At 49.1% G+C, this 25,890-nt stretch overlaps 1 protein-coding gene across 2 annotated transcripts in view; it reads right to left on the bottom strand.

Moving 5' to 3' along the window:
* Positions 1-6,685: 6,685 nt before the first annotated feature.
* The window catches only part of GATA4 (GATA binding protein 4), a 26,413-nt gene continuing 7,208 nt past the window's right edge, over positions 6,686-25,890 (bottom strand). Inside the window, exons 2-6 of one of the 2 annotated variants that reach the window (XM_009319702.1) lie at positions 12,838-13,004; positions 10,020-10,145; positions 8,737-8,824; positions 8,338-8,480; positions 6,686-7,159 (exon numbers count right to left, since the gene is read on the bottom strand). In XM_009319702.1, coding sequence (XP_009317977.1) covers positions 6,977-7,159; positions 8,338-8,480; positions 8,737-8,824; positions 10,020-10,145; positions 12,838-13,004 — 707 coding nt within the window. In that variant the 3' untranslated portion in view covers positions 6,686-6,976. Of the gene's footprint in view, positions 7,160-8,337; positions 8,481-8,736; positions 8,825-10,019; positions 10,146-12,837; positions 13,008-25,890 lie in introns of both variants that reach the window. The other variant, XM_009319701.1, reaches the window with a different exon arrangement.

A 25,890-nucleotide genomic window follows, 5' to 3' on the forward strand; every position in this document is an offset into this window, starting at 1 on the left:
ACATGTCAGGGAACATTACCTGGATCCAAGACATGAAATTAAAGGTATTAATTGGTCATACAAGCTAGCTTTACCAGGAGTCAGAGACTGAGCTTTATTCCTGTGTCTCCTAGGGCATGGGATAATTATTCACAGGCCTGCTCCAGCTTCACCCAAGAAAGCTGCATATTGCGTTCAGACTTTAGTCAAAAGCCAGTTGCAGATTAAGAGTCAGCTAGAGAGTGCTGCTGGTGCCTTTGGCAGCAGGAGCATACCTGGATCCCTGGGAGCAGCATTTGGCCGCTGGACACAGGTCATCTGAGGGGTCTGCCCATGACCCAGGCCCTTTGGGTCTTCCTCCCAACTATCCAGGCGCTGGCTTCATGTCACAGAATGAGCCCCAGGACAGCTCACACAGCCCAGAGCTCAGACCCCAAGGAAGCTCATCACCTGCAGAGCTGCACAGCTCTGACTACTGCTGATTCAGTTCACAACATTGTGAGAGACTACAAGTGCTGAGCACTTTGTAAGGTTTTAATGCACACGCTGCCCCAGCTGTAGCCGCTCTGGACAGCAGAGTAATGTTCCCCTTCAAGAGGGGAGCCTGCCCTTTCCCCCAGGGCATCAGAAGAACCAGCAGCTGCCATCTCCAGTCTCCTCATTCTCTCCACGGACCTCCCTGCTTTGCCTTTTCACTCCAAACCTACTTCAGTCTCTTCCAAAATGCTCCCCCCTCCAAGGAGGAAGAGGAGGATAACAAGCCTCAGCCCCTCTGCAGGGCATGACACCCACCTCCCCAAGAGCACGACCACTGCACCCCAGAGCCTGTCCCAGCAAGCCACCTGAGCTGGTACCACTACAGATCTGGGGCAGGGAGCCAGGCCTCCAGGAGAAATCCTCCCCATGTACGGGCTCATTTCCAGTCCTTGTGCTCAGACAGAAGCCAAGCACCCGCACCGGGACATAACGAGGACCAGGCTGTTGTCCGCCTCAACCCAGCTTTACCTGCACACCCACACTGCCAGCTCACCCACGCCCAGGGACTGCAGCCCCACACGCCGCTGCAGAGGAAGCCCCACCATGGCTTCACACCCCTGCACAAGGCTCCTGCAGGGATTTCAAGACACGGCCGTGACCCTCCACGTGCAATTAAGGGAGTGCAGAGCTCACCGTCTTCTCGCACTCATCCAAGCATCAACTTGCAGCTCTCCAAAACAACTGAGCCCCGAGTTCCCCCCCTCACCCCATCTCCCCCAGGCAGTGGAGGCAGTCTGCCCACACCAGAGCGCTGGGGAAGGAGGAACAGCCCAGCACCTTCACGTGCACTGCACAGAGCCCCAGAGCGGGCACCCATAGCACACACCCCTTGAGCCCCACATCCCTGCATCCAGCCCTCAAGCCACTGCCCTTCCCAGGCTCACCCTGTGCATGCATCTGGGGAGCAGACCACGCAGCCTTTTCCCCCTACTTCATTGCCCCCCTTCCGCTCCTCTGTGCTCCATGGAATATGGATCTCTTCTGATCAATTTACAAAAGAATAACTGAAGCGATTCAAGATATTGCACTTCCCCAAAGAGGAAAGACATTTAGAAACGGTTAAATGACCTTTCTACCCCTCTGGCTCCCCGCCCTGGTTCTCTTCTGCCCATCTCACTCTGGTGACCACTGAGCCATTGCAAAGGTCTGGTTTGGCACAACCAAACCTTGTGCTGCAAACCCTTCGACATCAATATTTGCATGTGTGATTAATGATGACCTCGAAGGGAACAAGTCCTACAAACACATTTATATACATGCTTAAGTGTTTTGCAGGACTGGGCCCTTCCCTCTTACTCCTCAGAGCAGGGATAATTCTCGGTCCTGCATTTGTGTAGGACCTGGCCTGGTATGGTCCTCACTAGGTTCTCCAGCCATGCTCCAATGAAACAAATTCTTGCAATAATAGCAATAATTATCTTGCCTTAAGGAGTCTCTAATAATTGTGTCTAATTTCATTAGAAATCAGGCTCTAAATGCCATTATGGGAAGGAAAGCAGAGCTCAGATGGAACCCAGAATTTTCTAAGTTGCCCCTCTTGCTAGAATGAGCTGAGTCTCCTGAAACTGGTAGCACTTTTATCCTCTCGTCCTGTGAGTATCCCTTCGTCTGTCACTTCTGGTGTTTGTCATCCTGCGTTGACCGTCCCAGCTCCTGCCTACAAGAAGGGGCTCTGTGTGACTCCTGGGCTTGGAGACAACGTCCAGTCTCCTGCAGTGACTCATTGCTTGGGAGTCCCCAAGTCTGAGCAATTAATGGGCCAATGATTTTGCCTCTCATTAGAATCTAATGTTTGCTTGGAAAAACATTTCCACCATGAGGGCAGTCAAACACTGGAACGGGAACCCAGAGAGTTTGTAGGATTTCCATCCTTGGGGATACTCGACACTTGACTGAACAGGGCCCTGAGAAACGTGATCCAGTCCCTTCTGAGTTAAATTACTCTGTAATTCTATCATTATGAGCTTGCTAGGACAGGACCCATTGCACCATTGCTTCTCCAGGTGCACTTCATAGGTGATCATTTACCCCCAGCCCTCTCCAAGAAGCCCGCGCGGGTAGTCAGAGTCAAGCGGCAGCCTTCTGGTTTTATTATCATTGTTTTATTTCCATTAGTTCTAAAGGTGTAGAAGTTACGTGGATTGGTAGCAATACTACTTCATAATATATATTTTTTTACATCTTTAAATAATTACAGCTTGTTCAGTTGGTTGGTTTCCCTCTCCCCCTTACAAATAAGTGTCTGTTTCCATGGGACCTTCCCAGGTGACCTGGGAAGCCTCAAACTTTATACACGGGGAGAAAAAAAGCTAAACAAAACACCACCCCTGACATAGTCACAGCTTCAATGTTCTATTAAGAGTTGTTGATCGGTTTTAAAGCTCCCTTGCAATATTCCTGAGCTCCTCCTGATTGCACCCTCTCCAGCCAGCCCATAAGATTGCAAGTGGAATATGGATCTCTTCTGATCAATTTACAAAAGAATAACTGAAGCGATTCAAGATATTGCACTTCCCCAAAGAGGAAAGACATTTAGAAACGGTTAAATGACCTTTCTACCCCTCTGGCTCCCCGCCCTGGTTCTCTTCTGCCCATCTCACTCTGGTGACCACTGAGCCATTGCAAAGGTCTGGTTTGGCACAACCAAACCTTGTGCTGCAAACCCTTCGACATCAATATTTGCATGTGTGATTAATGATGACCTCGAAGGGAACAAGTCCTACAAACACATTTATATACATGCTTAAGTGTTTTGCAGGACTGGGCCCTTCCCTCTTACTCCTCAGAGCAGGGATAATTCTCGGTCCTGCATTTGTGTAGGACCTGGCCTGGTATGGTCCTCACTAGGTTCTCCAGCCATGCTCCAATGAAACAAATTCTTGCAATAATAGCAATAATTATCTTGCCTTAAGGAGTCTCTAATAATTGTGTCTAATTTCATTAGAAATCAGGCTCTAAATGCCATTATGGGAAGGAAAGCAGAGCTCAGATGGAACCCAGAATTTTCTAAGTTGCCCCTCTTGCTAGAATGAGCTGAGTCTCCTGAAACTGGTAGCACTTTTATCCTCTCGTCCTGTGAGTATCCCTTCGTCTGTCACTTCTGGTGTTTGTCATCCTGCGTTGACCGTCCCAGCTCCTGCCTACAAGAAGGGGCTCTGTGTGACTCCTGGGCTTGGAGACAACGTCCAGTCTCCTGCAGTGACTCATTGCGTGGGAGTCCCCAAGTCTGAGCAATTAATTGGCCAATGATTTTGCCTCTCATTAGAATCTAAGACTGAACAGGGCCTTGAGAAACGTGATCCAGTCCCTTCTGAGTTAAATTACTCTGTAATTCTATCATTATGAGCTCCCTAGGACAGGACCCATCTATTATGGTGTGTTTGTACAGCACCTAGCATGATGGTGCTCCATCTGAGGTCAGCCTCTCACCATCTTGATATCGGCATTGGCCAGGATACGGCAAATGCTCCTGGACCGACTGTAGCTCTACAACAGTTTTGGGTGATTAAAAAGAACAGAACCAGGCGTATCTGGACTTCTAACGCTTGTGATGCAAAAGTGGGGACAAAAGAGCCAATTTCTACCACTAAAGAGAGCCAAGTTTTCCTCACAGCCCCCAGAGCCTCACCTTTTGAAAGCAGACATCTTGTTCTCTTATCAGGGTCCTTGTAAACGCTCCTCACTGTGTTTCAAGAATTATTTTTAAGGCTTTGAGGAAAGCTGGGAACCAGTTTACAAATCTCTACCATGGTCATTTAGATAACCTGAGGGACCATAAGGCAGGCTGATGTCCTGCAGGGGTCTTCCCCTCTTGCATTGCAAGCAGACTCCTTTATGGCATCTCAGAGTGTGTTTTAAGGGCGGGAGAAAAATTCAGCCAGGGAGTTTAGCTTTGAGGGCAGTAGGAGTGCAGTAATGAGGCAAGGTGGACAGAGCCTCTGGGAGCATCCGTATGGAAAGAGAAAGGGGGCGTGTGGCTGGTCTGGACTTTAGCTCCTCTCCCTGAGGCCACCTGCTCCCCTCCCTCTCAGGTCGTCCAGGGTAGTTCTAGGTATCTCAGACGTGTGCATTAGCCAAGTGGCATCTTTGTGGTGCGTGCTTCTCTGTTCCGGACAGGAATTCACAGCCAGATCCCAAGAGAGCTCAACTGCCATTTACAAAGGAATATAGTTCAAGGAGGAGGCTGGCTAAAGACCTGCATGCCCGGGGAGAAACGCCTTTATGTTTTCACCCCAAATTCATATTTTTAGGTGCTATTTCTGGCCTCTTCTCTGCAGCCTACCGGGCCTGAGCAGAATCACAGAATTTCATTTTTTTTAATTCATGTTTCATGAATGTCTTTTCCTTGTCTGTAATTAACACTAATGAGGCTAGACCCTGCATTAGCTCAGCAAGACAGAGTGGAAACTCTGGTACAAACACCATCCAGCCGTTCCCATGGCATCACTGCCATGGTGTTTTTCTCTAGGGGGGTGCAGAGGCTCTGTCACCCCTCCAAAACCCTGCAAATCTGAGTTACGCAGAGCACAGGGAATGTGGAAGGCTCCAGGTCTCTACTGTGACTCCAGTCCCAGCCTTTATCACGACCAGTCCAGTTGAATCCTTCTCCTTAAAGAAGCTTTTCTGCCATCAGGAGGAAAATGGTGAGTTAAAACAAAGACAATACAATGTCATTCTTTTGCTTCAAACATGTATGTGGCTTTCCTCTTCGCCAAGCCATGTATCTTGGTGTTTGGGTGGAAACACTCCTTGTGGGAATGTTAAACAGTGGGAGACAGAAGAGGGCACGTTTGGGAGGGATGCACAATCCCTCTTCTAGATTTTCACTCGGTAGCTCCGTACTCGAGTTCTGAATGCAGGGAGGAAAGAGAGGAGCTGGGAAGGCAAGAAAAGTAACAGAGTTTGGGAGTGGACAGAAACAAGAGCAGAGAATCTTGTAGGATGAGGTCTCCCAGAAATTCTCTGCCTGGACAGGCAAAGCTGTCCCTCCTCAGAAATGTTGATGAAAATGTCATGGCAAAAGCACCTGGTGAAGCACTTAGACTGCACAGGGGAGCTCTGGCGTCGGCGATGCTGGAGTTTGTTTAAGCACATGCTAGAGAAAGAGCAGTCAGGGCTAGGTTAGGTAGAATTGATCCCTTTGGGAAAAGGGAATGAGTCAGTGAGCTCTCAGCATCTCTTCCAACTCCATTTGCTAGGATTCCCTGGTTGCTGAGAGCCCTATGGGCAAGAAAAACACGAGTCTTGTTTAATACTCATGCGTGAATGGAGTTACGCTTCTCTTGCAGGCAAGCAAGTCTATGCATGTGCTTGGTAAAGAAACCGGCCCCTGCCTACCTCCATTAGAGGCTGAAGCCTTTGCTCGTTGCAAAAGGTGAAATCCTAAAGGGTTAGGTGTGTGAAATGGTCATGAGCCAGCTGTTAGGGGGACAGTGGGCACTCACAGTACAGCCAAAAATAAATGACAAATTAGATTTCATCAATGACATCAAAACCAACAGAAAAGTATGCAAAATAATTAAATTAACTGTCTCAAAAGCAATGGCACAGCAGCATTAGAAGAGCATCTTTCACTTGCTGTGCTCTTGAATAATCTCTGAGCCTGGCTTGTAGCTATCCATAAGGGATTTTCCTCCAGGATTTGATGACCAATGTGGGTCTCCTCTACCTGCTTCCAGAAGGTTCCTCCTTCCAAAATCCCCTTTTGACTTTGGACAGACCCTCTCCAGGCTCAGCCAACAACCTTTTGGAAACGCAGTCCCATGATTTTGTAATGATAAATAGGAAAGGGGTTACTATTAAATACGGACATTCATTAGGTTTTCAGACCATCTAGGAAAATGAAGACAAAGCTCTAGATGTGTGAGCTGAGGATGCGTGTGGGGAAGGATCTCTTTTTTTCTCTGCCCTAGATCATATCAAATCCACTAAAGCCACCTCAGCATGTCTAGTGAAGTCTGTTCAACAAACTGTTCTGGAACTGGCTCCATTTGGTGGAAGATCACTGAATTTGGGTAATGAGAAGATGGTGGCATTTTCTTCTGATCAGGAAAAGAATGGATAGTGACAGAAGGAAAAAAGTATCTCTGCTCCACCATCATCTGAGTCTTAAATGCCAGATGTTTTTAAATAAACAAAACTCAAGAACTGTGTCCATCTTTGTGTTTCTGGCTATTATTTCATAGAAGGTGGTTACAATCAAATAGAGAGGCTCATTTAAAGTGGGAGAAAAGGCTTCACGTCCATTAGTTACTTTGAGATTTGTGTCTTCTCTGCTCGTTTCTTAAGAGCTCTCCTATACCTCAGATAAGTCCTCTTTACCTCTTTGCTGGAACATCTCACAAGGGGTTAGAATGCAGGAGAGCCGGGGAGGTGGGAAACAACAGTGACTTGATGATTACGTGGCATCTTCTTCATCTCTCAAGCAGATCAGCCTGAAGTCCATGGGTGGAAGAGCAGGTTATGCAGTTATGATGTCCCCATGGTTTTCAGCTAACACCAGGCTGTTCCAGGAGTCCTGTTTGGAGCTGGTTTGTGGAGACTGGCTGATAGCTGACTGGTAAGCCTGCGGGGAAAGCTTCAGAGACGAAATCGCAGGGTGAATAGATGATCCATGTCCAGACATGGCAGAGACTGAGAATGCCTACGGAAAAAGGAAAATCCTGGGAAGAAAGCTTCAAACCATAGAGGACCCCATCAATCCCTTTATGGGGGCTGGTGCTGTTGTAATAACCTGCCTGCGGATTTGCTGCAGATTGCAGCTTATGCGTGATACTTTGGACAGGCTCTTTCCTTCTCGTTCCAGACCCTGTTCTTTCCTATTACTGTATACGGGGCATCCTGTTCTCTTCTAAATGTCTAAATGTCTAAATGTTCTCTTCTAGAGGATCATTTTACCTCCCAAGGCTTGAGATTTCATTGGCCTTGGGCTCTCCTAGCTTACAAATAGCCTCCTGTGGATCACAGGGCACATAACAGTGCTGCAAAGTGCTGCAGGTGCAGGATCAGTCCGGCACAACACTCAACCACGTGTTTTTCTCTCCAGGGCTCATTTTGTTTAAACACTGGAGTTCCCTGTATGAACCCAGAAGGAGAAGCAACTATCATATACCTCTTCCTCTTAATCGTGCTGTGCTATGGGGATCCTTAACCAAGGCACAGTTATTAAACCGGCAGACATTCGCGCAGATCAGCTTCCAGATCCGGGTGTTGCTCAGCAGGATACGCACCTTGTGTGGATGCAGTGCTGGTCGCAAGACATCTAGTGGTGGATATGGTACAGAGCACACCACTTTACCCTCCAGCTCTCTGCCATTGTGCTGGCTTGCTTTACCTTTGCAGGGCCTCGACTCAGTTAGATTTGGGCTGTGTGAGTTTATTCTCCTCACACTGCGTTTCTCAGAGCGCTCAACACACAGCCAGCCAGTGCAGAGGAAGTAGGGTAATACCGCAAAGTTTTTCCTTGCTCAAGACAAATCAAATTAAATCAAATCATACAAAGGGAGCGGGCATTTTCTTGCTATGGGACCTATATAGCTGCCCAGCTAGAAGGAATTTCATGTTTTCAGCAAAGCTGCTACTTCTTCTTGTCCATTCAGAACTGCCGCACAACATTAAAAAGCTATATTGTGCTGTAGACATGGTGACAAGAATGTGGGGTTTTGCCCCATCCCAGAGGATAGATCTCTTACTGTGAACTCCTAGACCCCTGGGTTGAAAAGAGGCAGCCTTTTTCCACAGAGGTTTTGAGGATGGTCTTCTCACCACGTCTACCATCCTAGTTCCCATCTTTGTCCCACTGCCAGCATCTCCCCCCTGTACCTGAGAAATTGGGCTGGGGTGCCCGTAATGAGATGAGAGCCCAGGTTCTGTTTTTATGGGGCGCATTTCCTCAGTGGTCGTGGCGCTGCTGCTGCTGCTGGTGGAGCTGGTGGTCGGGGTAAGACTCTCGCTGCTGGACGGACCTGTGAGAAAGCAGACAGTAAAGCAGGCTCTTCCCAAAGACCTTTCAGTACAGAGCTGTACCCACCCACACAAAGCTAGTGTAGGTAAAAAAGAGTCGGAAGGGCTTTGTTACTGCTGAAAGGCATTCAGACATCCCCCACTTTTGAAGAATCGGCCCATTTTGTGGTTGGGTGTCTGACTTGCAGGACATGATGCTCAGAAACACAAGCCCACGCACGTATACACATACAATAAACTCCCTTGTTCAACACTTACCTGCTGGCGTCTTTGTTTTGTTAAGGTTCTTCGGCTTGCGCTTCCTCGTCTGAATGCCCTCTTTTCTCATGGCTAAAGGCCTTGGAACCTGCAGACCCAAATATAAAAGCACATTGGTTTCTGTATGTCCGTAAGGTCATCTAGGAGAATGTGATTCCAGCTCTACCTCGTAGGCACCATGAAAACCAGCTGATTTAATTGAAAGCAACAACAAGATGGAGCCCAAAATCACTGGTCAGCACTGCTGTGTGAAAAGATATGTCAAAGCTACAAGATGTGCATCCAAATAGGAATAGATAGGGTTTTCACACCATAGGTATGGAGTGTTTTAAGGCCAAAGGGGCACAACAGCTCATCTGATTTACTTTCCTGTTTAACTCAGAGCAGAAGACTCTTTCTGGCTAATGGCTGCTTCCTGGAAAGGTACCAGGCCTGTGTGGGGAGACCTCCCTTAGGAACTGATCCTGCTGAGGTAGTCACCCTCATGGTCAGAAACACGCTGGGATTTCTAGGAATAATTTGTTGGGTTAGGTAAGGCTTCCCCTCATCCACCTTGTCTTCCAGCTTTGACCTGTCTCTCATGAATGCTCTTCCATCCGCTCTGAAGCACTGGAAATCCTTGAGAGTATGGATGTGTGTAAAAAAACCCTAGGAGTAGCAATGAGAAGCAGGAGGGGGTTTGCTACCAAGCAATCGCCAGGATGTTGAAGGCCTCTGTCTCTGCCTTTGGGGGTGGCCCAGTTGCCACTGGCTGGTGGGAGAAGGACTGGAGATTTGCATCTTAAAGTCCTGCTCTGCCTTGGACTCCAACGGGATTCTTCTAGGTATATCAGACATAACATACATACATGAAGCCCCCACTGACAGGAAGAGACTAGCTGGACACCCGTGCAAGAAAAGTCATCGATCGTTCCCGTGACAAGTCTACAACCAAGTCTTAGCTGGGATCTGACACCCCGTGTGGAAGGGCAAAGCCCTTCTTTGTGCTGCTGACTCAGATTTTTCACTAAAGTGCCTGAATTTAGGTGGGAAGAATCCGGGCCTCGTTTTTGGGGGTTTTAAGACTTGGATGCAAAGGGTAGCTAATTAGTACGTGAGAAATGCCCTGCACGCATCACCCCTTGCCAGTATAAACATGTTGTAATGTTGAGGGGGACTAAAGCCCAGAGGGACAGCAGGAGAAACAGCTCCAGGAGAGCACCGAGTTGTGCAACGATCCCAATCCCCAGCTTGGTGCTATCGATACCCTCCCCATAAAGAGTAAAGATCAATGAAGGCGTTACCCCATGGAGCTTCATGTAGAGTCCGCAGGCGTTACAGACGGGCTCTCCCTCGGCATTTCTGCGCCAGAGCGTGGTTGTCGTTGTGTGGCAGTTGGCACAAGAGAGGCCGACGCGGCGGGAAGCCGACTGCGAGAAAACGCAGAGGAAGAAAACACATCAGCCCTCCACCGCTGCCACCAGCAGCATCTCAGATCCCAACGAGCTGGCTCCGGCACGCCTCGGCTTTTCCTCTCCTCCTGCCACTCTTATTTCTCTGCCTTTTTCTCTTCTCACCTTGCTGCAGTGGATAACACAGTTGCCTTTTTCTTCCCCTCTTGCCTTTCAGCTTCTGCTCCACTGCCTTTCCACTGCCTCCTGCCTGCCAGCGCTGCGCAGACATCTCAGCTGTCCTGAGGCGTCTCAGATGGTGCCAGAGACATCACCTGAACAGAGCCCCAGATTTCCAGCGGGTCTAGTAAGCAGCTTAGAGACCCACTGCACATGCACACACCTAGACTAAGGTGTCTGGATCTCAGACCGTCCTGCCCTTTCAGGCTCCCAAGCCCTTCACCTTCCAAGCATCATGGCATATCCCAAGAAGACATTATCATTGCCATGAATGTTACATACTCCTTGCTGGCTTTGCGTGATGTTGCTCGTGTGGCTTGAGGGGGAGATAAGAAAAACAGTGCTTCCAGCAGCATCGTCTTCCTAAAGATAAAGAGGGATAATTAATAGGAAACCACACTAATGAAGCAGTACAGGGAACAGGCCTTTTGAAGTTCCCTTTCTGGGTCAACTGGTTTGGCCAGGCTCAACAGGCCACAGGAGGAAGACAATGGGCTTGAAACCACATAAAATACCAGTTTTGAGCTTGGAAGCAGAGTGGGAGGTGGGGAAGAAAAAGCCACATCCTCCACGCCTGCCTGACTCTTCCCAGCATCCTTCAAAGCTCAGGTCTTAAGAGGCTGAGGATAAAGTCTGGATGGGCTGGGGTCAAATTCCCTCTTTGCTTGCTGATAAACTGGGGACTGAACAGAAGTGCTAGAGCTGTGTGAAGACACCTGTTCTTGCTGTGCCTGATGAGGCGCCTATAGGGAGGAAATCTGGTGGTCTTGGACATCTACCCAGCTCTGCAGACCCAAACAGCAGAGCTGGCAGCTGTGTAATGGGGTGAAAGCCTGGGAGATGAGGACCTGGCAGCTACCAGGGATTTCCTCCGTGATCTTTGCCACAGCTTTCTCCCTGTGTCTTCTTCCTCATTACAAAACCGGATCAGTTAATCTATGGCAGCAGGACAATAAAAAATGAAATTCAAGTACTTCTTAAGACTTTGAAAGCTGGAAACCCCTTTGGTGCAGAGAAACCAGACACTGCTTTAGTTGTAACCTCGACATGCATTAGCTTCAATCATCGGCCTTCATAAGTGGACCGAGAGCTTAAAAGAGAGCTTGCAGCAGAAGCAAAGATCTCCCCTTGCAGGGCTCTCTGGTATACCTCAGCTTCTGAAAAAAAGGGGTTACACAGTGACAGATTAAACCCAATCACTTATACTGAACATATTTATTCAGGTAGACCAATTGTCATTACTTTAACCACACCCCTACATTGCATCCCTAGACATATCCTCCTTTTCTTCATGGAAATTCTCTTCCAGAAGAAAAAGCAGGAATTTGGCCATTTTTGTAAGACTTCCAGATTGCCATCTGCCCAGCCAAGTGGCAGGAACGCACGTACAGCTCTGCACAGCTCATGCATTTATATTTCTCATGGGGTTTTCCAAGCCTTACCCCAAGGCCGTGCAGAGTTAAAAGCATGCATTGTTGCTTGCTCCGAAGGACCAAGCCTGGTATCCAACGGGCCATTCCTGACTACACAGATGTGCTCAAGGATAACATGTAGACCAGTAAATGAAACAGGGCAAGGGCCTGGGTGCCAGGGTGCAGAAACTGCCCGGCTCAGTCAGTGCAATGTCTAAGAAGGGGTTTTCACAAGAGGGCGCTGGGTGGCTGTGGCTGGTAGCAGGGCTCAAGCTGCCGGTGTCATTTTTGACACTTGCAGGGGACGGCTGGGTTTGAGCACAGGCAGGTCTGGGCGATGCGAAGGGCAGGGCAGGTTGAGGATGGAGCCTCATGGAAGACAAGGAGTGGGGAAATGCGGCCCTGAGGGATGGCTTGCTGGCTTTTTGCTGCCCGGGGTCACGACGGCCCCATGTCCATGGGGCCCAGACTACAGAGACCTTCCCAAAACCCCTCACCAAAATGGGCAGGGACAGGCAGGATATCAATACCGAGATGTTCCCATCCCCAGGTTCCTCATGCATAACCCATCCTGACTCCACAGGCTTTGGGATGCCCTGACCTGCCCCACAAGCTCTGCTTCAGCTCACCCAACAGAGCCGGGATCAGGGTGTCCAGAAAAGGTGGCCAGTCACCATGAAGCGACCGGAGAATAAGGACCCTGAGGGTAAGAGAAGATGGACTGGTGGTGTGGTGGAGCTGGAAAGGGTTTCTATTCATCCTAATATGCCTACAGGGATACTAAAGCAAAGACCGGCTTTTGCTAAACCGGCACCACAGTACTGCCCCTGTGTCCTACAGCCCCTTCCACTGCCTGGCCTGGGTGTCTGCAGAACTGGTCTGGACAGTACAAGGTCTTGGAGTGTACCAAGCACAAGACAATCTGGCTTATTTTGGAAATCTGGACCAAAACCACCTAGGTTGGGCAGATAGGGACCCAAGGAGTTGAAACACCCCTGGCATCTCCACCTAGCTGAGGTCTTTTTGCCTCATCCTCACAGACAGCCTTACCCCCCATGCGTTGTGTGATCTCGACTTACCAGCCTCCTCTGAGGTTTGAACAAGGGCCGGTTGATGCCATTCATCTTGTGGTAGAGCCCGCAGGCGTTGCAGAGGTAGTGCCCTGTGCCATCTCTCCTCCAGAGCGGGGTGGACATGGCCCCACAGTTGACACATTCTCGCCCCTCTGAATAATCATCAAAAAATTCTGCTGCCATGATGGGAGAGAAGGGAAAAGACTTGGTTAATTAGGCGGCCGTACATTTAATTTCTGGTCTGGTTCTCAATATTTGAGCCCAGAAGTGACATTTCAAGAAATGACAAACATTCTGATTTTATAGGGTGCAAGAAACAGCTCTTCCTTTCTCAAGGAAGCCCCTGGGATTATTGGGAAGAGGAACCCCTTTCCCTGCCATACAGTGTTGGCTGCAGGACTTCTGTGGCAGCAGGGATGTGCTGGGACACAGATACAAGGAGACAGAAATAGAAACCTTCCCTTCTGCTCTGACGTTATCCAATTTTCAAGATTGGACCTAGCCAGGGCAAACAGATCGGGGCAGGCGAACAGCCGTGTTTACAATCAAGACAAATTGCCTGCAACCGCGGACAAACACAAGCCTGGACCCACGAAGCAGAACCGCCCAGAGATCAGACAGCTGCCCGAGCACCTCTCAACGGTGCTGAAGCACGTGTGGGCAGAGAAAGCCGTGCCTGTGCGCCCTGCTCCTCACCCAGCCCATGCCAGCTCCCACCCAGCCCCTCTGCAGAGGGGAATCGCTGCAGAGTGCCAAGGGGGAGGGACGTTCACGTGCCTTCGCCCTATTCTCTGCATGAGAAGCATCTCCTGAACTGCAAGGAGTACAACAACACGTGCAACCCCAGCTCAGGCTGTCAGCTGACAGACATCACTGGGCATTCACAGATGTCAGAGACTCAGCTTTTGATGCAAGTCTCCATCGTGCTTGATGTCACTCTCCAGGGTGCATTCACCCATCACGTTCCTGGTTCACCCACCACCGGGGCCCAGCTGCAGCTGTGATCTGAGGGTGAGGACAACTGCCCTGGGCTGGGCCAGTCCAATCCCTCTGGCTATGGCAGGTCCGTATCATCTGCAAGGCGGTGCAGAGGTCAACACAACGCACCTCGACTGCGTCATCATTTGGAAAGACACAGGTCAGCTCACCCTCGGATACAATGCCCTTGAGAAGCCAAGAACTTCGCCTAATAAAATATAAGCATCAGCTATAGGCCTTGCTGAGATGTAAATATAGCTGCATGCGGCTGGCATGGCCCTTGAAAACGTGCGTTCCTCACGGTGATCCCACCTGGAGAGTATCAGCTATTGAGTTCAGCTTGGGGATGTATTTTTTCTGTTACAAAACCATTCCTTCCTGCGTATGGACACGTTCTGTTGAGGGCACAAAAAATGGAACGCTAGATGGTAAAATAATTGGGGAGAAGAAGAAAATGACAAATGACAGCAAACGGCTCCGTTACTTAGCATAGGCTGGGAATAAACCAGACTGCTGAAAAAATTCCCAACAAACTGCAGCGCACAGGAGATGCTTGGAGGACGGCAAGAGCTTTGCATCAGGACGTTCAGCTGTTACAGACCAGCATAACATTAACTCTTAAAAAGTTATTGTGCATCTTGCTATATTTTGTGCTTGTCTGCCTGCTTGTTATATGAGTTACTCAGCTTTCTGCTGGAACATAATAGTTCCCCAAACAGCAAACCAGCAAAATTTGGCTTCTTGCCGATCTGTGTCTCAATCCCATGTGGATTCTCTGAGATCTAATAAGGGTTATGTTCAAACATCAGCCTGATTTTCTCTCTTCTCCAGACTATTTTTGGAAAATCTGTAGGAAACGACATAACCATGAAACAGCCAAAGGATTAAAAAATTACTAAGGTGGCGCCAGTAAACAGAGACACAAAGAAAAAGATTCACGTGAGCCTAATCCTCCCTAGAAAACCAGGCTAAAAATGGCAAGAAATTACACCGTGTGCCCATGGGGAAATACTAGAAAACAGTAAATGAGTGTACCCAAGGGGCTCTGGAGCCAGAAAAGAAGGAATCCAGTATCTTCCCAGCAGCTTAGGAAAATCTCATTACCTTTGATCAATTCTGGTGGTTTAGGAAAGATGGGAATCCCTCCAGGTGATTTTTGTACACGTGGATTCAGTGATACTGTAACCATAATGCCTCACTTTCCCCTTTAAAATCACCATTGAGTCGCAGCCAAAATCTAGATCAAATAAACTTCCTTTGAAAAGAGAAGGGATTGGAACAGCTGGTCAGGAAAGAACTAATTTCCTCGTAAAATCTCAAGAAAGGAAAGCATTTCACTATTTATTTCATCTTAGAAGTTGTTGAGGTTTTTGATTATCATTTTCCAAAGAAAAAGCCAAATTATTTTCACAGTATTTTTTGTCTTGTGAGAAAATCCCTCCTTCTTTGAAAATAATTCAGTACAAAGTCATTAACTTCATCCAGGGAGAATGAGCAGAGCAGAAGTAGTCCGAAGATAACAGTTAAAACTCTTGACCGATTTGTGTCTGTGACTAATTACAAAATATCATCTTTCCTGGAGATTTTTCCACCAGAAAACCAAAATCTGAAAGTTTTTTATCAAAGAAAAAGGAGAAAATTCCTAATGGTCCCTCAGAAATGTTAAGAGTTGGACTAGCTCTTGAATAGGAAGGTCCCTCAAAATGGGTATGATAAGAAGAAATGTCAGGGGTAAGTATGGGTATACTTCTGTTTTTAGAAAAAAACAGAGGATGTGGAGTTTAAACCAGGCAAAGTGTAAGTCTCCTATTTTCCGACAATAATCAAAATTGCTAACGAATATTGAATATTATTTCCTAAGAGTTTACGTGACACCCAGCTCCACTGTCCACATTATTTTCACTGTTGGTTTGAAACCAGGCATCCAAAAGACCGGCACAAAGCAGTCTTGAGACCTGCTCTCCTTTTTCATCTGTATTTGTTTGAGCTATATTCTTCACCACTTGTTTGGTGGTTTGGGTTTTTGGGTTTTTTTTTCCAGTTTCCATGGGATTTGGACTGGAGCTTCTCTCTTGAGGGACTTTCACTGGTTTAAGTTTCCAAAAGCCCTCTTCTGCTTCCGTAGTAATAACATTTGTGTGGTTTTCCCCTCTCAGCTGCAGACAAAGGTGATCCTTGTGAACGTTAATAAACAGGAATCACTGGTGCTCGAGACGGGGAAGGAACAGACTTTGTTCCCAGGGCACATTGAGGCTCCACGCAATGGGTGGCTCTCCCTAATCACAGCCCTCATGGGGCGATATCAGATGGGTGTGTCCCTTGCATGCACCACCCAGTGCTGAGTCAGAAGATGACATCCGCAGAGTGCAACCTCATTAAAACCATTCCTGGAGCCCCGTCAGAGCAGAGGGAACTCCTTGACCTCAAGAGATCTAACCTGGAGGAGAGATATCCTCTCCTGCTTCGAAGTATGCTTGATGATGGCAAAGGATGTGTCTCGGACACTACTGGATGCTGGCTCGGAGAAGATGACGCAGGCCTAGTGCATGCCCTTTAGTGAACAAAGGACATTTGGGCCCCAATGGAGAAGTGGAAGGCAAAGGACTGGATTTCTTTCTAAAAGAGGTGCTGTAATTTCACAGCGTCACTAAACTCAGGGATGAAGTTGCCGAGGGGAGCTTTCTGAGCTGACCTTCTGGCCACACAGCTGAGACATCCCGGCTGCTCTTAAAAACCTGAGGGTCTGCAAAGTAATGAGAGTATCACCTGAAGAGCTGCAGCCCGTGCAGTTTGGCATGGGTGGGTATCCAAGACCTAGGAAACCCAAACATTCCCAGGGCTCAGAGCCCACAGGAACTGCGATCCACTGGCAGGTTGAGCTATATTGGGCACGGAGGTCACTGGGCTTCAAGCGCACTAATTGTTTAATTTGCCATTGTTATTAATAACGGGGATTAAGGAGGTTCCCCGGGAAAAAACAGCAAAGTGTTTTCTTGGCTTCTGTCTCAGGGCTGGAGCTCTAAATCCTGGCATTATGAGCTCCCCTGACACTTATTCCTTGTACTTAGCAGCCGGGAAAGGAAACGTTTATTCAGGCAGCAAATTGCCCGAGCGGCTCCCGGAGGGCCCTGAACAATGCGGGGGGAAGGAAAGGCTCCCCCAGTCGCACTCAGGGTAATAATTTCCGTTTCGTGGCACAGGAGCCTCTGCCTGATAATGGAGATTTATGGGTCCGTCCTGTGACCTCTGTAATAGCCTTTCTGCTGGAAAGATTTACTCCCTCTCCCAAAGCCAGGTATGGCCAGCACTGGGACAGGGTTGAGGAAAGGATGGCGTTTGCTGGTTAGGCTGAGTAGGACACCAGCCCGTGGCTGGAGTGGCCTCACGTGTGCTGCATGGCCTCATCTTCCTCTTTGAACATACAGCTCCCCCAAGGGCCTTTGCCCAGCCCTTGTCTTGGATAATATCACTCTTGGGATCGGTCATGCAGGCAGATCATGAAATCTCACTGAATGACCCAGCCGGTGGAGAGGAGGGATTGGGTCTTGTCCCTGTCCTGGTCATCGGCTTGCTGTGTAAAAGGAGATCTTTTTCCCCTCACACCTATAGTTTATGAGGACTGCAAGGTCCCCAGGGCAGGAAATGTCACTTGTGTGTTGCACAACAGTCTCCTAATCTTGGGTGAGGCCTTGAGCATGCTAATGTCAGAAATACTTTCCACAATGGGACATCCAGTCCCCAGGGAGCCAGGAACAACTCCTAAGTGGGGCACTGGGGTCTGGTAGGGAAAAAGCATTCTTGGATATGGCCTTTCATGGCTCTTAGTCATTGGGAGTGGTCCTTCACACTGACCGCCAGGTCCACAGAGATCAACTGGTGCGGACAATACAGGGCTCAACAAGAAAGCAGATCTGAGCACCGCCAGCCAGCCCACACCTACAGGCACTTTTTCCAGCATGGCTAGGACATGACAGTATCTCTGACCAAGGACATGGCCCACCCAAAGTCTGAGTACTTTTGTCTTCCCAACCAGGAGAATCAGATACCCTCTCGCTACCAAGTCAGCTGGAGACCAGAGGGAGGTTGCCCAGGCCTTGAGTCTGAAGAGTGGCTTGAACTGCCTTCTCTGGGTCTTTCCACCATCTCTGCAAACCCCAACTCTGCCAGCCTGACAGCATGCCCATTCCTAGGTCCAGACCTTCTGGGTTTGTCTGGGCTTTTCTTTAGCAACCCTAAAACTGTTATCCTTGGAGAGATCATCTTGAACGTGTAAACCTGATGGATCGGGACCCAAAAGAATAATAACAGTAAAAGCAGCTCCGATAGAGAGACTTTAAATCCTTCAGTTCAGAGTCAACAACCAGTTTATAAGTTTTTGTTCCCAAACCAGCCTCTAGAAGGGGACAAAGAGGCCTCCCTCCACTGGTTTGGGTCAGACCCTGTTGTTGCTGCATGAGAAACAACAACAAGGTTGTCTACCCTCTTCTGCCCTCCAGTCCTCTCCTGCCTTCACCCCCTCTGGGTGAAGAGGAATGGAAAGAGACTTCCATTAATATAGCACTGGAGTTTTGTTTACAGCTGGAGAGATATTTAATATCAACATTTCCCCCTGCAAAAGTGTCTTCTCAACCCAGTGAAGCAACTCGGCAAAGGAGAAGCTGTCCTTCAAACACAGCCAGGCACTTACAGGCTCTAAACAGACCCTGAGAGCAGTTTTCCCCACAGAGAAGCAGTTTCCTAAAACAATTTGTTATGATAAGAGGTGAGAGCCACATTCCTGTGTATACACGAATCCCAAATGGACTCTCAGGGGCACTTGCAGCTGAGGCAAAGGACATTGGCCCCTCGGACACATGGACACCTTGGGATCCCACCCAAGACACCCTCACCTTCTGCTTCAAGGGACAGCCACGACAGCACAGCAGGGGGACACAGGATTTGCCATTCCCAGCTGCTCAGGATGGTTTGTCCCAAATCCCAAGAGTGTTTCCATTAAAAAGTGACAAAAAAAAAATCCTTCCACAAAGGTTGAAGCCTTCAGGGATCCTTTTAATAAGCATTTTGCTGCAGCTAGTGGAGCTGAAAGTCACATCTTCTATTTCTTTTGAATGGGTTGAGATGCTCCCATGAATTGCATGACTCCAGAAGCTGAAGTTTCAAGGGGAAAAACCCACCAAAAGGTTTCTGGTCAGACCACAGCAGTTAAAAGTGCCGGTCGGTCCGGTACCGTGGCAGAGCAGGGCTGAACTGGAAAGGAAGACAGCAGCAAAAACCAAGGAGAGACAAAAGTAGAAGGGGCAGGGAGCGGCTGTAAATAAAAGAGCCCAAATTTATGCATGGGAGAGATCTGTAGCCAAAAGAAAGCTGTCAGTAAGCCTCTCCTTTTTCGACGGGAACATCATCAGCTTGACACACAGACTGGGGTCAGAAAGCCCATGTGCATTATCTTACCCTTCAGCTAACAGATCTGAGGATGTTTCTGTAAAAAAACAGGTTCTGCCCATTGGCTTTTTTCCCCTTCCCTCTTCTCTGCCTGTTTCCCCTCTGACAGAATTTGGGGGAAATTCATCCAGGGCCCCACTATTTTATAGACTAATGGGACCTAGACATGGGGAGAGCGGGACAGTGGCTGTTCGAGTAGTGCCCATCACTGGGTTGGTTGCTGGTGGGAATGTGGCTCCCTATTCTCCTCTGGTCTGGATTAACAGAGGACATCACCTGTGTGATGGCTGATCTGCTGGAAATGGAGAAGCGGGTAAATTCCCTACGCTTAGCCAGAAACACAGTTTCAAGCAAAATGGGTCATTGTGCAGCTTCACAGAAACGGCCCATTGCTGTCCCAGAATGTTTTGGGGTTTATCTGAGACGTCTACGGTGGCGAAAATTGTTGGTTACTCGCTGCCTAGACCAAACAGCTTTCCCCCTGCAAACCGAAAGACCCTACTTATTGCTTCGGAAGCACTCAACCTACAGTCTGGCTGAGCCACACGCTGCTTTCAAAAAGGCGAAGAAATCTGTTTTTTCCTTGCTTCGGGAAACACCACAGCGAGACTGTTCCTGTGCAACCCTTCCCAGGCCAAATGTTTCACGTCAAGGCAAAGGGAACATTGTGTCCCTCCCCTGCAAAGCTCCCTCCTCTGCCTGCGGCAAGCCAAGGTCTATGGCACACACCATTGCCAACAGCCAAGAATACTCCTTTCCTTCATGGATATGTTTTCCCCGGTTTGAAGGACAGTGGAGGTAGAAGCAGCCAAGGGACCAGCTGAGATCATGTGCAAGAGGGACACGACGGGAAGGTTGGTCAAATCCTGGGCCTGGATTTGAGTTCAGTCTTGGCTCTGCAATAGGCTTCCCTTGAGCAAGGCTTTTCATCTCCTTGCGATACTGTTCTTCCTTCATGAGAAGGAGCAAAGGCTCTTCCCTGCCTCACTGGAGGGGGACAACAAGACAACTTTCAAAGGCCGTAGTCATAGATGTGGAGACAAGCAGTGGATGGAAGAAGGGTGCGTGGAAACGGGCTGGATTCCTCTGAAGCAGATTCAAACAAACTGCCTGTTTCGGGAAGGGGCAGGAGATGGTCCTGGGGGACTGGCCAACCTGGTTGCTTGGAAGAGCATTGACAGCTCTCCAGCACACCAGAACCACCAGACCCCAAACCATCAAGCCCAATGGTTGTACCAGAACTGGGTGGAGCGACTGTCGACCCACACACTGAAGTACTATGTCCCACATCCAAAAGGTACACAGTCTGCTATACAGGAGACAGGCATGCAAACACCCTTTTTGGTAGGAGCACTTGCTGGCCACCCCTTTGATAGCAACTTGGTGTCCTACAGCAACTTCTGCTGACTGTCACGCTGTGCATGACTGAACTCCAAGGTCTGCTTTCTTTTGCTGGGATGCACGCCTGATCCCACCCACCAAGGTGACCTCCCCTTTCTTACTCCTACTTACAATTCTTACACTTGTAAATATCTGAGGCTCTTCTGATAAACAGGAGATTCCTCTGCTTATCGACTGTCCAAATATTTTTTAACAAATCTTAGATTAGCATGGAGAGCCCAGGGAATGGCCGGGATGGGGCCATCCACAGCCTGGGGTCTGCTTGGCAGGAGGCACCTGGAAATGGTCTGTCTTTCTTTTGACAAAGGAAAAACAGTTACAGTGTTATCCTCCTTGAAATACATCCCATCTCAAAATGGATGTGCCCTAGCAGAGGCTCTTCTTTGATGACTGCAAGGGAAGGGTCACAGAATCACAGAATGGTTTGGGTTGGAAGGGACCTTTGAAGGTCATCTAGTCCGTGGTGGGGAAAAAAATGTAGAGGAGCAGGAAAGTTTGGGATTTGCAATGCCATGATCCCACCCGGGCAGCTGTTTCTGAGTTGGGCACAGGCAATGGATCACCTCCGACGTGCGCAGCTGCGGCTGATGTACCCACAGGGGACCACAGGCAGGTGTGCTGTGGAGGCATGCCAAGCTGCTGCTCCACGGCTGAGCCATGGGAACTGGCCTTATGGCTACTGGGTAACTGGTGAACCGGGGCCAGTTACGGGGTAACTGGTGAACCCTGACCCTAAGTCCAGCTAGCAGAGTCTGGCCATGTTCAGATGCTCTCGGACCCTAATCTACAGTGGTCACATCCAAACTGCTTCCCAGGACCTGTATCAGGAGATTCCTGGGCCAGGCTGAGATGGTCTGTGCTTGGACCATGCCAGGGGCCATGCTAACGGTTGAAGAGCGTGGTGGGTTGGGTTCCCATGGCTGGCATCTGGCACTAGTTCATCATCAAGCATGACGCAGCCTTCACGTGCTCTTGGCCCGCTTGGGCTCCTACAGAGCAGCTGATGAGCTGAAACTCCTTAAACCATGGGAACCCAATGGTTTGTGGTCATACGTCCTAGTGCAGCATCTGTCTGTCTGATGGTGACCATCTGTCTGTCTGTAGAGGTGACTACCAGCACCCAGGTGGACCAAAGCCAGGGCCAGCTCTGGGCCCAGGAAATTGGTGCTGTTTGGGATCTTACAAGGACATCAGCTAGCCCGATGTACGCAGACAACAGAGCCAAACTCTTCTCAATGGTGGGAGAAGGCACAAGGGGACGCAGCACAAACCACAGGCTGGGCATTAAGAAAAGCGTTTTCATTAGGAAATGGGGGAATTTCCATCCCTGGGCATTTCCAAGCCTCATCCAGATAAAGCCACAGCTGACCTCAGCCACCACTTGTGGTCGTCCTGCTTCAAGCAGGAGGCTGGACTAGAGATCTTCCGACCTGCATTTCTGCAACCCTGCAACTCCAGAAACTCAAAGGTGTTTGGGTTTTTTTTCCCAGACTGGTGCAGATCAGAAGGAAAGACATTTATCCAAGTCAAATGGGCAAAATCCTGCTTGTAGGAATACAATTAATTGTATTATTGTTATCACAAGTGTGTGTGTATTATACATGTGTATGTATATATGTGCATATATATAAATCATAGAATCATAGAATCATAGAATCATTAAGGTTGGAAGAAGCCTCCAAGATCATCGAGTCCAACCGTCAACCCAACACCACCATGTCCACTAAACCATGTCCCTAAGCGCCTCATCTACCCGTCTTTTAAATACCTCCAGGGATGGTGACTCAACCACTTCCCTGGGCAGCCTGGTCCAATGTTTAACCACTCTTTCAGTAAAGACATTTTTCCTCATGTCCAATCTAAACCTCTCCTGGCACAACTTGAGGCCGTTTCCTCTCGTCCTTTTGCCTGTTCCTTGGGAGAAGAGACCGACCCCCACCTCGCTACAGCCTCCTTTCAGGGAGTTGTAGAGAGCAATGAGGTCTCCCCTCAGCCTCCTTTTCTCCAGGCTAATGTATATATTTGTATATATACACATATACCATGTCCTTAAGAATGCCATTTTAGCAAGCTAGGAGTCACCCCTAATCAACTCTCTTCGCTTTTGCTATTAGAATTATTATTCTATGGCTATATAGAACATAGCTGTATAGAACCATGTGTGTATATATATTTATATATACGTTCACAAATATAACACACACACGTATATTAAAAAAACCCCACACTTTATATATGTAAAACATATATACACCATGTATACATGTATATGTGGTGCTTAGGGACATGGTTTAGTGGTGGACTTGGCAGTGCTAGGGTTACGGTTGGGCTCGATGATCTTAAAGGTCTTTTCCAACCTAAACGATTCTATGATTCTATGTGTAGGAATGTATGAAATGCGTAGGGTATATACCGCTCCACGTGTCTAAGCCTTCTCTGAGCATGACGACACTAACCAATATTGACGATCATGTGCATATCCAACCCCCCACCCCAGTTTTCTTTAGCTGACTAATTTGGACACAGGTTGTGGCTCCAATTCGGAGGCTGTACACTGATAAATGCCACTCAGAGGAGTTACACGAAAATAAGCTAGGCCAGATCCTGGCCTCCCTACGGGACGCCAGCCAGGGACAAACAAAAAGGTGTTTACTACGGTTCATCACGTTATAGGGGACAGTCAGTTTGTCTAACCCCTGGCCCTTCTCTTTTCCTCTTTTATTAGTTATTCTGAACGTTAAGTCAACTCAGCCCCCGAGCAGGGCGGGAGGATGGAGCGATTCTCCCGGCCACCGATAAAGCGTCTGCAAAGGTCAGTTCGCACAGAAACTGCAGCCCAGGCCAATAGAACGGCAGGTACCGAACTTATCAGGGCAACATATAACTTGCAGTTTTTCTAACTCAATTGATTGGACCTTTTATCTAAAATAACAGGCATTATAAGATAGGCGAAAGTCGAGATAAGGAAGAAAACTGAGTAGGTCTTGAATCAAGATCAGCCTGGGGACAGGTTCAAACTCCCACACCTGCCCCGGAGGAATCAATGAAAGTTTCTTGGCGTCGTCCGCTCGTTTTGAAATGCTGCTGAAGTTGAGTGAACTTTGAGACCGCGGCGTTTATTCTGTGATTATAATTAACCTGCTCACCCGTTGTTATTGATTTTGCGTGAAGGGAGGTGACAGTCTGACTGGGATGTTGGTTTAGGAATAGAAATGGTTGGGGAGGGCAGGCAGTGGGGCGGGCAGCGGGGCAGGCAGGTAGCCCTGCCGGAGTGAGACCCTTCCCCGGCTGGGGGCGAAGGGAAGGGGGTACAAGGGGGATTTCACCCTCCTGCTTGCGGTCCGGCTTGTGCTGGGATCTGGGAAAACCCGCGAGGCCAGATCTTCACATCCAGAGGGTCAGGGTAAATCAAAGCGTCAATGATCTGCCCCATTGAAGCAATGAAGGACCGAACGTGGGAAGCCCCTGGAGAAAAGCCTCGGTCGTACCCAGGATCAGGGGCATCCTCCCAGCCCAGGGGAGCGTGAGGAGGAGAAATCCCCCAAGCCAGCTGCCTCTCTCGTGCTCCACGTCACCAAGGCATGTCCCAACTCAGCGTCCTTCCCAGCAGCCAGTCCCCCCAGCGCAGCCAGCCCCTGGGGCCAGCACTCCCTTCCCAAAATAATCTCAGACATCTGGGGCCAAACATGTCATTCGGAGGAGTCCTGATGTCTGGGGCTCACCGCCTCCCTGATTTTTTTACAGCTCCAGCGCTGCAAGCCCTGAATATTAAGTAATGATGGCTCCCCAGCTTGCAAACCCAAGAGCCTGGCCTGGAAACTCATAGGAGTTTAAATAATAAATACTAGGTTATTTTTTTGTCTCTTCCAGAGTTTCAGTGTGAAGGAATTGGTGTTTCCCAGCTTTTCTCTTGTCCAGAAAAGCTGCTCCATCCCTTCCTGCAAAACCAGAGCCTGACGTATGATAACATGACTCCGGAAGCTGGAGCTTGAAGGGGAACCGAGGCGCACGGAGGCACAAAGGCTGGCAACAGCCAGAGGCAGGCAGCTGAGGAGCAGACAAGAGGGAGGTGTCTCCCAAACTGTTCGGAGATGGCTGCAGAGCCAAAGGAGACAGCCCACTCCCCCGGCCCTCGAGGCCAGAGGACAACCTGGAACTTGCTTAAATATTATAGACACAGCCAGAGAGCACCGTGCAAGCAGGAGCTGTGGGGGGAAAAAAAAAGCAAGAATTGGCAAAATCTTGCTCTGAGGGAGCGGCACGGCCTCCTTCTCCACCCCCCCACCCCCCCCGCTCCATCTCTGTGCCCCACCTCTTCTGCTGGGCTCGTGCTCTAGACGTGTCGGCAACAGGCAGCCAGCCCTACCCCGGCACCCCGTAAGCGCACCGCGCTGCAGCTGGAAGCATCGACCGGAGGAAAACGGCTGAGCTTTGGGAAGCAGAACAAGAGCAGGCAGCGGCGTCCCGCCGCGGGACCTCTCCTGAAATGCTCCCCCCGGCAGACACCGACCTAATTACCAGGGATTAGGAGGAAACATTTCCAGGCAGCTATTTTGTTATCCCAGATTCAGAAGCGTCCAGTACCAGTCCCTGGTGGAGACGGGAGATCAGCCCCGCTGCATCGCTCATCCGGCTGCCCTCACCCCACCTCTGGTGGAAAACTTACTTTTCCTTGACTTTCCATGAATTATTTTTTTTCCTCTTTCACAAACAAAATGAATTTGCGAGTCTCTCCCAAGGCTGGCGTGAGCTGTTCCAGCCCAGCTGGCTCCGATAAGGGGCTCACCAGCTTTACGGGTCACTAAAAATAATTAAAAGGAAAAAAAGCACAAATCCCTTCACGCTGCTACATATAAATCAAGCGGCCACTTTCCAGAAAGGAAAAAGAAAGGTCCCACTGGCTTTTGGGGAGCTTTCCTGTGCGATGGGCTTCACCTCCCCAAGAAAACCTGCAGGTCTCCAAATAGTTTGCAGGGGGCCGCGTTTCTTCCCGGTGGAAGCTTCTTGCGTGGGCCTGATCCTGCACCGGCTCCTGGCAAACCTCCCTTTGCTTTAAAACAGGGATGGTTTCAGCTCTGCACAGGCAAAGTTTTTTTTTTTTTTGTTTGGGTTTGTTGGGTTTTTTTTGTTTCCACAGCCCATACTGGATCTGGTTTATGGGGAGGGCCCGATCCTGCAAGCCTTGCCTGGGCGAAACAGCAGGATTGGCCTCAGAAAGACAGAGAAACCAGCGGAAAG

This window comes from Pygoscelis adeliae, unplaced genomic scaffold (genome assembly GCF_000699105.1).
Source record: "Pygoscelis adeliae isolate BGI_AS28 unplaced genomic scaffold, ASM69910v1 Scaffold121, whole genome shotgun sequence".
In the NCBI taxonomy this organism is placed as follows: Eukaryota; Metazoa; Chordata; class Aves; order Sphenisciformes; family Spheniscidae; genus Pygoscelis; species Pygoscelis adeliae.